The 13,648-nt window shown below is 38.8% G+C and overlaps 1 protein-coding gene across 1 annotated transcript; it reads right to left on the reverse strand.

Moving 5' to 3' along the window:
• Positions 1 to 1,665: 1,665 nt before the first annotated feature.
• Positions 1,666 to 8,125, reverse strand: LOC139449620 ((Lyso)-N-acylphosphatidylethanolamine lipase-like). Its single transcript, XM_071231096.1, has 6 exons — positions 8,048 to 8,125; positions 6,313 to 6,407; positions 4,842 to 5,363; positions 4,327 to 4,444; positions 3,344 to 3,530; positions 1,666 to 2,663 (listed from the first exon to the last, which is right to left on the reverse strand). The coding sequence occupies exons 1-6, from the start codon at positions 8,095 to 8,097 to the stop codon at positions 2,514 to 2,516; spliced, it is 1,122 nt and encodes a 373-aa protein (XP_071087197.1). The 5' UTR covers positions 8,098 to 8,125; the 3' UTR covers positions 1,666 to 2,513.
• Positions 8,126 to 13,648: the final 5,523 nt, after the last annotated feature.

Raw genomic sequence — 13,648 nt, forward strand, 5'->3', positions numbered from 1 at the left:
TCAACACAATCCGTTCAAAGATCTTCCCGATCGATGAAGTGAGCGTTAAACCTCTACAGTTCATTGGATCGGATCTGTCTTTGTTGTTCTCTGTGTATAGGGGTATAATCATTCCTTTTCGCATACCTTCAGGCAGATAGCATTCACGTATAATCAAGTTGAACATATGTGCGAGGTGTTTATGCAATAAAGAACTAGTGTACTTAATATGCTCATTGGTGACCAGATCAGAGCTTGGAGCTTTCTTGATCTTCGCATCTTTTACTACTTTTTTCACTTCTGACACAGAGACTGAATCCGCCAATATTGGGTCTGTATGTGGAAGGGGAACATTGCATATCTTCATCACACGTTCAGTCGTTTGTTTTGCAAAGGAACTGTCAAAATCAGGTTTATCAAACGGATTAGATAGATCACGATAATATTCTGCCCAAATAATACATACATTAGGAGAGGAAGATGCTGTTATACTCTTACAGGCAATGTTAGAGTTCACAGCGGATTTTTTTCTCTCCGTTTTCTAACAGTTTTATAGATTTCACTAATGCCAACTTCACACGCTTCTTTGATCTCACAGTATTTTTCTCTTTCCCACTGCCTCTCTGCCTTGCGTTTATGCGTCTGAATTCACATTTTGCCTGTTTGTAAGCTTTGTATGCGTTATCATTGCTTGTTCTTGGTTTACCCTTTACTTTAAATAATCTCTTTGCTTCTCTAACAGTTGTATCATGGTAGGTAAGAATATAATCAGTCAGAAAATGTTATAATCGATTCCGGGCAATGCGACATACGCACGCCTCGAACATACATATTCCAGCTGGACTTAAATAATCTGCCATCCTGTCCAGCCTGAGGCACAGGTTGTGAGGTAAAATGAGGTTTAACGTCGCGTTCAAGATTATTGCACTGAACGCGCCTGAGTGTGTGTGCGTGGGTGTGATGTTGCTTGTACTAATCCGGACTCATGTCTATTTCATTCTGCTAACACTTAGATACCATGCCGCAATGTAACATGAATACCCAGCTCAGACACAGTATAGTGTATAATCCGAGCCGACCAGTCCTTGTTTTAGCCCCTTACTTCCGAGCGCCATCTTATATCGTCTTTTTGGTATGACGCGGCCGGGGATCGAACCCCCAACCTTCCGCTCTCCGGGCAGACACTCTTCCACTGGACCACGGAGGAAAAGGATGACAAACAATCAGTCTTGACACGCCATCAGATAGTCACTCATTCGCCTATGGTTACCACCAACAACCGTGGGGTACTGCGACCTCTCCCACGCAGTAATGGAGGTATCTCTCAAATCAAGGTCTGACGCTAACTAATGTACCTTCTTGTTATAACACAGGGGAATAACAAGCAGGTAGTATTGATTATATCCTAATATTGATGATATCGTAAGTCTTGACTGTTGTTCATCTGTAATGTTTGTTTGTTGTGTAACGCCCCACTCAGCAATAGTCCAGCAGTGTGACGGCGGTCTCTAAATAACCAGACAATTCTACTCAATTGGGATGCAATGACATGCATCAACCAAGTCACCGAGCCCGACCACCCGATCCCGTTAGTCGCCTTTTACGGCAAGCATGGGTTGCTGAATCTTGAGGGGGATAATCTGTTATGTAATGCATGATGCTTCTATAGTGCCGAGAAGTACACAATCATACTCAAACATTTATTTTATTCACAAAATAAATACGTTTGTAAAACAACATAAATGGTAAAATGAAAAAAAACACCATATAAACATATAAATGTACAAATATACTTCCACCTCAACAGTAACTGCTTAGAAAAGATAAGTGCAATTCTTTCAACTTCAAAAATATTTTCCCACCATATACAAACTGAAAAGTAGGAAGGCGACATTGGTAATCACTTAGGTTATGTGTATATGAATGCCCTGAAAGAGACATATCCTCTCATATTACATCTACACAAAACACGCACGCACGCACGCTCGTGAATTTACTGAACTAACAACTATATATGTCGGCTATCACGTGCTCTATTAATTGAGCATGCAGTTTTGAGTATATATATTAAGCTGAGACATACACAATATATATGTTGATCTATATCGGAACGGTAACGTGGTGTCAACTACCCAGGAACATTGCCCAAAACAGTATAGGCCGTCACCCTCACTCTACAACTAGTACAGTGTCATGAAAGGACTACTTCATACATTACATCACCACTACATCATTCTCATTCAAAAATCATCACCGTGGAAATACGTCCACATTCTTTAGATATTCACGTCACGGAAGAGGCAACTGTGTGGAATATGTGGATTATACAAAAATACATTCGTGACAGCGATTCGCCTTCAAATGTATGTGTTGTTTTTGTCATATGTTTTATCACAGAAACGCTACGTATTTATAAGTCCCCCCAAAACACGATGACATCGTCAGGTATGCATGTGGCATACTATCGCCATCTGATATGGCGTCACAACGTGTACAGGTGGCATGCCATTGTCATCTGACCGTCACATAGATATTCAAGTGGATGTCCTCTTCAAACTGCTCTCCACCCCATGTCCTCCCCTCGTCCCCCTCAGGGCGTCCACGGTATCACAGATCTGTTGCACTATGTGATTGAACACTCGCGGCCGGTCGGCGTACACATGGTGACCAGCTCCCAAGACCGTCTGGTGGAGGAAACACGTTCACATATCACCATAGAATCAATTAATGAACTTCTACATAAAGCAGGGATGATTGTTTTAAAGTTTATACTATTCAGTGACATTCAGTCATGTCAGATCTTATTATACAAAAGCATGTCCTCTCCCGGTTATATTATATTTGCATCATATATCATAATTCATATCTACATATCCAGGGATTGTAAACCCGCATCATTGTTAAAACGGAATTATTCACTGTGAAGTATGCTGTCCGGTTTGTCGGGGTTTCAGTGTATGTGAACATTCCATGACTACAATACATAGCCAATACTTCAGCTGCTAGATGGGGCGGTCGGGTAGCCTGGTGGTTAAAGCGTTCGCTCGTCACGCCGAAGACCCGGGTTCGATTCCCGACATGGGTACAATGTGTGAAGCCCATTTCAGGTGTCCCCCGCCGTGATATTGCTGGAATATTGCTAAAAGCGGGGTAAAACCATACTCACTCACTCACTCAGCCGCTAGGTATCCTTCTCAAATTACACACACGACCAGTTACTTTGAGTGAGACTTGGATTGCGTTAGAGTCGGAAACATTGTTTTACTCTGCATAATTCAACTCCAACGAATGATCATCACTCCACTCGTTTAATTCTAACTGACTAGTATAACAAGCAGTTTGTAGAACAGCCAATGGAACTTACATGTGTCTCCACGTCACTGCCAGCGCGGAGCTGTTTGACGTTGTCCCCAACATCCCCGTCCAGCCAGGACTCCTGTCCGTGTATAAACGTCATTGGAACGTTGGAGTCCAAGGCAGTGATCCTGTTGATCATTGGGTGCTTGGCCCAACGGATCTGGGTCTGCAGTGTTTTGGCGGCTATTTCGCCACTGAAATGACACATATTCTTCAATTAAATGACACTCAATTTTGCTTTTTACAAATATGAAAACACAATGCAAAATTGAATGAGTCAGTTAATATTGTGTTACGCCGCACGTCGCTTTATTTCATTTACAATAGGGCGGTATTTCGGGAATGAAGTATGAATCAGACAAACCAGTCGACATCTAAAATGTATGGTTACTATCAGTCAATTCAGTTTGTAATCGTTGTATGCGTATAAAGAATTTATCATATCCATGAACCGCCCGAATTTGAATTTCGCCAGGCACATTCATTACATATCATAACCCCAGATGAATTTGGCCGTAACATTACAAAAAGTGTGAGTTAAGAGAATACAAAATTAAATAAAAAATTAATACAAACTATTTTTTTCTTTACACATATTAATCTCCTGCATTTAGAATTTCATGATTCGTTTGACATGAGTGAGTTAAAATTGGCATTCTTTCAGGTTTAACATGTAAAACTTTATGTGGTCACAATACCACAAGAACCTTTAAAAGAGAGCATTATTTATTTCAAATTTCGTTTAATTGTAGGAATCATATTTCGTATGTTTGAATTGTACGGTAAATGATTGGACATCATTTGTGTACAAAGTGCGATAGAAAAGCTTGAATAAAATGATAAATAGTGTATTGATTTATAAAAAAGGCAAATTCTGTGATTTTTCTGAAATTCTGCATCGCAGAATTCGTCTAGAACTGATGACATCTACACATGCTGGAACCTTGTCATATAAGAGTACTGCAATGATAGGATTAGGAGCAGACTAACCTTGGTTTTTGTGCATTGCAGTGGTATAAGTATTGAAGCATTAAATCTTCGTCATCGTTCAAAAAGTTTGCATATTTAGCCTTCAGATCTGGACGAAAGCGTTTCACAATACCAGGACCTGAAAATAATATTCATAATGAATATGACATAACTATGGGAAGTAAGATGTTACCACATCATATAATATAATGGCATGTTATTCTACCCATTTATTGCTCACATCTCGGCGTTTGAGCTTACTATGGCAGAAGTGAAGTGAGGTGGGTCGTAGGCGTTTAGGAATTTGTTGACAGACAAGAGTGGGGGTCTGGTGTTTAATGAGCAAGTGTCGTCATCGTGGCGAAGCTGGTATCTGGATTAACTGTCAGGCGAGCAAGCTAAGGGGCGCAACTCTGCAGAGCGATCGCGAGCTGCGGGCCTCATATTACTTGACCACTTGTTTTACTTTTTGTTTATGAAGGATCAACCTCATATGTGAAAACATGATTTGGAAACACTGCATACATTAACCTTACCATAGGGTCCGGCCACTCTGAGGGCCGTGAATGGATTGAAGGGTTGGAGGACCTTCACAAGGGCTCGAGCCCAGAGCGGGTACTTTTGCCTGAACTCCGTGTCTGTTGGCTTCTCTGCATAACCCCACGGATCAGCCAGAATTAAGTGTTCAATTCTCCCAGGATTCTGTATCGCATAGGCACTGCTGACAAATCCGCCCAAACTGTGACCCAGGAGTATGAAGCGGTCAAGCTTGACCTCCTGGCGCCACTCCTCCAATGACCTCACGAATTCAGCCTCGGCCTCCTCAGCGTCTGTGCTGAACGTCGGTCTGGAGCTTCTGCCAAATCCAAGAAGGTCCAATGCATAGATTGGCCTGGTGTTACCAAGACTGTCGAGGTTCTGGATCCACATGGCTACCCCACCCCCCATCCCGTGGACCAACACAAGGGGCACGGCATCCAGGTGAGCGTTGACGGTCACTGTCCAGATATTGGAGCTGTTTGTCTTCACGAAACGGCCACTTGTTGTGCTTTTCATACCTGTAGGAAACAAACCCTATGTTTCAACAATTGAAAATGACATCTGTTGGTAATATTGTGTCTGACAAAGGTTTAAAGTCAATACAATTACAGATATATATATGACTGACATTTTTGAAGTTCTAATTAACATGCAACATTTAAACGTTCCTGGCCCATGAGAGGTAGAAAACAGTAGTCCAGACAATTTGGTTCATCTATGTTCAAGGGCCAGCTCACGGTTTTTGCCACGGATCCATTTTTATAATCATTTTTCATAGGTAAATTTTATTATCACAGAAATGGTCCTTGTCCTGTTCCGTGCCTTGCTTTCATATCATTGATATACTTCTACCGAAACTACCCCTTCGGCCTGTAAAAAACTCTGTGTCAACCATTACAAGTATATAACACTACCTTCCCGAAGATAGGTCATTTAGAATTTAACTTAATCTACCCTAGTAATACTCAGTATTACTCCAGAAGAATCCAACCTCTAGCGACATTTAACTAATAATATCAATATTGATGTATTAGATATTTAACTTCTCATGACTAGTCTACAGGCCACTAATCTTCAGCTGCCATATTCATCGCGGCAGTACTCTCTTAATTTCTATTTGTAAATGCCCAAAGTAGATCATATCAAGTACAAACATGTCATTCACCTTTGCTTAGAAAATGTCGTCATTGTTTATAATATCACAACAGTATTACTCAAGAAGAATCCCACCCACTGCGACTGTAACGATCTTATTGAGTTGCATCAGGCGCTCATGCTGAGAATAGGGCTACCCGAGTTGTCTCCCTTCATCCACGTTTCAAACTGTACTTGACACATTGTTTGGTGAACATTACTTCATGTTCGATGTGCCCACACAAAACGCACGTAAACACTGCAGACTATAAAGGGAAAGCTCGGATGTAACATTCTCTCTCTCTCATTCTCTCTCACACAAACAGCTCCTACATTTAAGAATCCTCTGTTCCACGTCGGCCAGCTTCCCTGCAGACGTGGGCTTCCAGTGGAGTCGACAACGCCGCCTCCTCTCCGTGTGGTCAGCACTGGACAACATCGTCATACAAATACATCAGAGCAAGTGTTCTCATCATAATGTAGGGGGTATTTTTCACTGCTGAGCTATGTAGTTATAAACTGACTACTATCAGGAACTAAATCAATAAAGTCTTTGAAAGGCATTTAGCTGAGGTACACATAAGGAAGAGTGAGTGAGTGAGTGAGTTGTGTTTAACAGTATTCCAGTTATATCACGGCGTGTCAGCTTAATGTGGGAGGAAAGCCCGAAGTGATGCAGGTCTCAGACGTTTACCACTTCGGTGAAACACGCGAGCACGGGTATGGTGCTGACAAACCTAGAAACATAATCGGAGTGAACCGGGATTCGAACCCACAATCATAGGTTTCTGACGTGCCCAGAGGACGCAGCACTGCACAACGAATTGTAGCGCCTTAGACGACTGGGCCACCCGTGCCCTCTCACATAAAGAAGATAATTTAAGGATGTCAACTTCTTTTTTATGAGGAACAAAACGTTTCGGAGTATATACTTGCTCCATCATTCGCCTGATGAAGGAGTGAATATCTACCCCGAAAGGTTGTGTTCAACAGAATAAAGAAGTTGACACTCCCTAAATTTCCTTCTTTAGATCAATAAAGATATAAATCAATAATGGCGGTCCTCCTTATCTTTGACAATAAGAGATTAGCACATTCTAGTTATTGAAATGATCTCATTTTTAATGAGGCATTGTGAATATTTGATGACATCAATTTAGCCACACATACAACACTGTATATATATTCCTTCTACATAAACCATACTTCCAACATATTAGTGTTAATGATTCGTCTGAAAAAATGATTGTACAACATTACTACGACATATGATGACATGATATATCATGGACGTACACCCCTGCATGATACTCCTTGTGACGCCAACATTACTTAACATTGCAACCACGGATTCCCTACACAAATCAATAATTCATCATCAATGTTCCATTTATGTGTGTGACAAGTATGTATCATACCCACCAGCTGTAATCATATAACATACCGTATTTCCTTGAGTATGTATCATACCCACCAGCTGTAATCATATAACATACCGTATTTCCTTAACGCCCCGATTTTTTAAATTTCCACAAGCCGTTGTCAAAACATTAGAGGCCCGGCGTCTATTCTGTTTAATGCTGGCCTAGCCGTAACTCACTTCCTTACGAAATCCCCAATTATACAGTCATACAAAGTCTACATTTGAATAAACGGTCACGATAAAGCGAAAGAGGGTAACCATTACCATAAGGTAATGTGATAGGGATAATAATTTTCATAAAAGTGATTAATCCGGCCTCTATGATAAACCATGCGTCAAATACAGGCCAGATGTAGCTGGTTCAAATCCCTCCCTGTTCCCTCTACGTCAGGTTTTGGAGTGTATCACTTGGCATCACTTACAGGCCGGCCTGTATTGTCAAGTGGTTCCTGCGTCTAATAGAGAAAATACGGTATACATTTCTGACAAGCAGTGTGGTTGCATAAACCCTGGTTTTCTCGGACCAGTCTTATGGCCGAATAACCACACAATGTCCTGGGATTATGTCCTACAGATAAGTGAAATTGATGCTAGACATATCTTTGGCAAGGTGTACACGAAACATTCAAATCTTAATTGTCTTACGCAGCACTGTCGCGCTCCCCGTTTTTCGCTTCCTTGTCGATGTGCGCCATGTTTCCCGCAAATCACGTGACCTGGTAAACAGCGCTGTCGTGACTCGGCAGAATCAGGCCAGTCCTTTGTTGATTTGCTGGGCTGACTCATAATCATATTGGAGTTGCTATGAGTAAATTCATTTGTTCGCTCTGAGTGTTTTGTATGCTTATACGTTAGTGTAAGAATGACGCCCATTTCACCCAGTGTACGTGCAAGTGTGTGTTTAAAAGTATTTTTATGTCTGTTGAATTGTCGATACCGTAACAAATATTACAAATGGCCGGTGTTATCAAACTTGAAACCTAGTTGTGGGAAATACATAAAGCAGCTGTTTATTAAAGTCAAAACGTAAAATTATGAAGGTGTTTAAACAACACAACCAACAGATGGAGAGACGTGCATTGTGTACTGTATTTTGTATTCATGTCTTCTGTGATTGGGAACTGGAGATGAGACACGCTTGTGTAATGTCATTTCATAGGAATGCAGATAAGTCCAAGTTTATATGTTCTGGAAATATTCAGAATCACAAATGACAATGTTGAAACAAAGATTGGTATTTTATTATCAGACAGTATATGACAATCACAATATTGTTTCAAAAATATTATTTTAGATATAGTAATTTCTTGAAACGAAAAACCTGCATTAAACTTGTTTACATGGATTATCATATTTTTTTAACTTCTGTTTTCAATGTTATGAATATGTGGCAGGCTCAAGTATTCATACATATGGAGATAAACTTTTAACAAAGATTTATTAGATGGTTGCTTGGTTGGTTTTGTTTGGGTTTTTTTGGCGCACTCAGCAATATTCCAGCTATATGACAGCGGTCTGTAAATTATCGACTCTGGACCAGGGCAATCCAGTAATTAATATATTAGCATCGATCCACACAATTGGGATCGATATCATGTATCAACCAAGTCAGCGACTACCCGATCCCGTTAATCGCCTCTTACGACAAGCATAGTCGCCTTTTACGGCAAGCATGGGTTGCTGAAAACCTTTTCTACCCCGGATCTTCACGGGTCTATTAGTTAGTAGTAAGGTTATATGGCCTTGTTACTACTAATAGGTTTAACAATAAGAACATATTATTAGTAAGAATATTAGTTATGTTTTATACGTTTGTATTTTATACCTTAAGAATTCATTCCATAGCTCTATAATTTAAAGTAAGCTTACTCTTATTTTGACCTCCACTTAGGTCAGTTGATTATGTCTTTTATGGTGTTGTATATATGCATGATTCTAGTTACTGCGATTAGAAATGGATTATACTGCATTCTTGATTTGATTTATCAGAAATGTAATGTATCGTGTACATATTTATACTTGTTGATGAACTCACAGTTCAGTGAGTTATTGTTATTATCTGTATAACTAAATATTAAACGCAAACCTAAATATATATATCAACGTAAATACGATAATGTTAACCCCTCTGTACAGTAATGGCAAGTAAATATGAATGTATGTTTGTATGTTTGATATGAGTTATCTTGGTAAGTGCAAGGGTATGAGTGATTGAGTGTTGTATGTTTGATGTGCATAGCTGTTGTACGTTATTTTTTTATACATTATTTTACAATATAATAGCACATGTATGTATTGATAGTTTACTGCATATCTATTTCTTCATTATGCAGATCTGTTGTGACAACATAGCAGCATAGTAATGTATTGTACAGATACGTGCAGGACTAGATGGGTGTGATGCATATGCTAAGTATCAATGACAGTGACATGTCTACAAGTATTTTATAATTTAAAAGAGTAACTTAACAGACTGGACATATTTATTAGATTCTATTTTATATTTGCTTATGCTTTAATTTCACTCTTTTAGGCTCATTGCTACGTATTTTTTTTATAAAACGGGATCGAGTGGTCAGGCTCGCTGACATTGCTGATGCATCTCATCGTATCCCAGTTGCGTGGATCGATGCTCATGACGTCAATCACTGGATTGTCTGATCCATACTAGATTGTTACCAGTTACTGTGTTAGAGACAAGAATAACATCATCGGCAAACAATAATAATAATATTTCAAACAAGTCTGGAAATAATTGTACGCTGTGTTTCCAATATGATGAAACTTCATTTGACAGTCCATTGATGAAAAAGGAAAATAATAGAGGGCTTAATATACAGCCTTGTTTAACTCCTTTAGGAATACTCTGTATAAATGTTATCTTTACATCTCACACACGCTTTCACGGAGGCATAGATTCCCTTAAGTGCACTCATCATCTTTCCACCCAAGCCAACATCGTGCCGACACTCCCGTAGCTTAAGATGATTTATTTACTGAATCAAACGCTTTATTTTAAAATTCACAAAAGCAACGTATAATTTCCTTTTTCTTTTCGATAAACATTTTTTAACAATTGCATTCAACGTGAATATGTGAACAGCAGGAGAATATCCCTGTCTAAATCCTGCGTGTCTCGGGGAGTTTACTTCTTATATTAGCCCAGTTTGTAAGTCTAGAGTTTAAGACACTTGTGTAAACCTTACTAATTGTACACAATAGAGATATCCCTCTAAAGTTATCTGAATTATTTTTGTTACCTTTCTTATATAGTAGAAGGATGATAGTTTTCGTCCATTTCTCGGGAAATAATCCAGAATCAAATAACTTATTGAACAAATTTCAAAGGAGTTATTACATTTTCACAACATTTTAACATTTCAATAACCACGTCATCAACACCAGGGGATTTATAGCCTTGAGGATTTCTGAGTCGGTAATGGGCGACTCCAAAATGCACAAGTAAGTCACATCTAGTTCGAGGATATTTGACACAGACTCTTGATTAACAAGAAGCCTCTATCTATCTAGAATGGGTTGTTATGTAGCTGGGTGGGAGAAACTATAGGATGTAAGTAGAATTGTATGTGAAACTGATTTATGTAGTGGAACAATCACACCGATAGTCCACTCTTTTGGGAAATAAGACGTTTCTAAAATCTTATTAAACAGTAATTCAAGGTATGGGAGTAGAATATTAACAGAATGTTTAAAAAATTCTGGAATTAAACCATCTATGCCGGAACTCTTGCTGTTTTTCAAATCGTAGATAGCTTTTTGAATTTCCTCTCTTGTGATTGGCGTGTCAAGAATTGTAGCAGTTATGTCATTATCACATGTTTCCTGATCTGATAATTCAAAGTAGGTATCATCCCCAACACCATTACCACTAAACATATTTTTGAAATAATCATACCATTTATCAATTTCAATATTATTTTTAAACTCATAATGTGGATTTAGCTTGTGGACGACTTAATGTTATCTTCCAAATATTGTTTTTTCTTTTCAAGAAATATAATCTTCTTTTCCCTGCACGTGGTTTTGTAAAGATTTCTAATTCTTGTATATTCCCTTACTGACTGTAAATCTTTATCTCCTCTGAATTTGTTGAGGCATGTACATCTCTCTTTTTTTAGTAACTGACATTCCCAATCAAACCATTTTTGTGTTTTCTTGTCCACGTGAACCACTTTCTTCATTTCATCAATATTTGTGAATACGGTATTTACTGCTTTTTCAACCAGTGATACAAACTTGTCCGAAGCTAAGTTACAAAGAAATATTTTTTCTCTATCAATTCTCCACGTAAATCTAAATGTACTTGCATAATTAATATCATCATGACCCTCGATGACTGAGTGAAGCCTACACGTACGTAAAGCCATTGTTAATGGAAAATGTTGCGACCCGTACCGTGTGTTTGTGTCGAATGTTTTACAGAGTTCAAACATATGTACGGTGGAGATAATATAGTCATTTACGCTTGCCCCTGTACTACTGATGAATGTATGGTACCCAATACCAGCGTCACTGCCACAACGACCATTCATAATATGAATATTTAAGACAGAGCATAGGTTCAACAAACATTTACCAAACTTATTCAAAATAGTGTCAGCAGACACTAACAACGTAAATTGTAATACGCAAATTGTAATAAAAATTGACGTAAATTGTAATAATCTCTACTTGCGGTAAAATGTAATAAATTCTTACGTAAATTGTAATAAACTTACTACCGTAGTGTCCAAGACGCCAATTGACTAGAAATGATCTTGGACAGTTGAGCTTGCGTTTCACATGTACAATTCGAGAAATACTGTTTATGATGACAAACGTACAAAACTGTTAAGTTAGGGATGGTTGGTATAGGCTTTGTCGTACAATCGTCATTAAAGGGTGGTGTCAACATAGTGAAAGACATTTATTGGAAGTGATGTGATGTTTGTGGCATGCTATCATCTACATAGAAGACACTACTATCTGCGTAGAAAATACTATCATCTACGTAGAATTGAGTGAGTGAGTGAGTTGGGTTTAACGCCGCTTTTAACTTTATTCCAGTTATATCACGGCGTTTCAGCTTAATTTGGGAGGAAAGCCCGAAGTGATGCAGGTCTCAGAAGTTTACCACTTTGGCGAAACCAACGAGCACGGGTATGGTGCTGACAAACCTAGAAACATAATTTGGGCGAACCGGGATTCGAACCCACCATCATAGGTTTCTGGCGTGTCCAGGGGACGCAACTCTGCACAGCGACAGACGACTGGGCCAACCGTGCCCCCTATCTACGTAGAAGATACCATCATCTACGTAGAAGATACCATCATCTACGTAGAAGATACTTTCATCTACGTATATGATAGTATCTTCTACGTAGATGATAGTATGCCATCTAGATACTATCGTCCACTTACATACTTTCATCTACGTACATGATACTGCCATCTAGAGTATGTAGAAGTGCAGTCATATATGTGATACCAATGATATAGAGCTCACATTAACTGTCATTACATACACACCTACATGCGCGCGCGCACGCACGCACACACACACACACCTATGTGTGTATGTGTTTGTATGTATGTGTGTGTGTTGGTGCGTATATGTGTGTTTGTGTGTATGTGTTTATGTATGTGTGTGTGTCTATACTGATGAGGGCATAGTATCGGAGATAAATATAATTTGGTTTCTTAGTTAGTCACTATTCTTTTCATTGGAATGTTAAGAAGGTATGCTATAATTTCAATATTTTATTACAGTGCTTGATGTTAGCTGGAATTATTTTAATCCACTTAAACCCCCAGAGAAGATTATCCTCTGAGGTAATTTTTGTCCGTATATATGTCACAAATTAGTGATAACTTATGAAAAATGTAATTATCTGTTTCGAAAATTATGTACCGCATTATACGTGAGGTACCAAATTTGGTATCAAGGTTGCTTGGCGCAATCCACCAACGATTGCCGAGTTTAATGATCTTAGAATACTCTTCGTATAATGTCAAAGAGACTATTTACGTTAGTGACAAAACCCTTTTCATTATAGATTTTCCATCCTTTCAATTTTGATCAAAACAGTTTTATTTCAGCAATAATTGATTGCAACAAATTGATTATACATTCTGATGCTCTTTGAAACTCAACAAGACATGCCCGAAGATACCGGATTAAATTTGTGTATGCTTGTGAATTATGATTTCGTGCCGTTATCATGATGGATTCTGTTTTTGTTGTTG

This window comes from Haliotis cracherodii, unplaced genomic scaffold, assembly GCF_022045235.1.
Source record: "Haliotis cracherodii isolate W230 unplaced genomic scaffold, xgHalCrac1.p SCAF_8, whole genome shotgun sequence".
Classification (NCBI taxonomy): Eukaryota; Metazoa; Mollusca; class Gastropoda; order Lepetellida; family Haliotidae; genus Haliotis; species Haliotis cracherodii.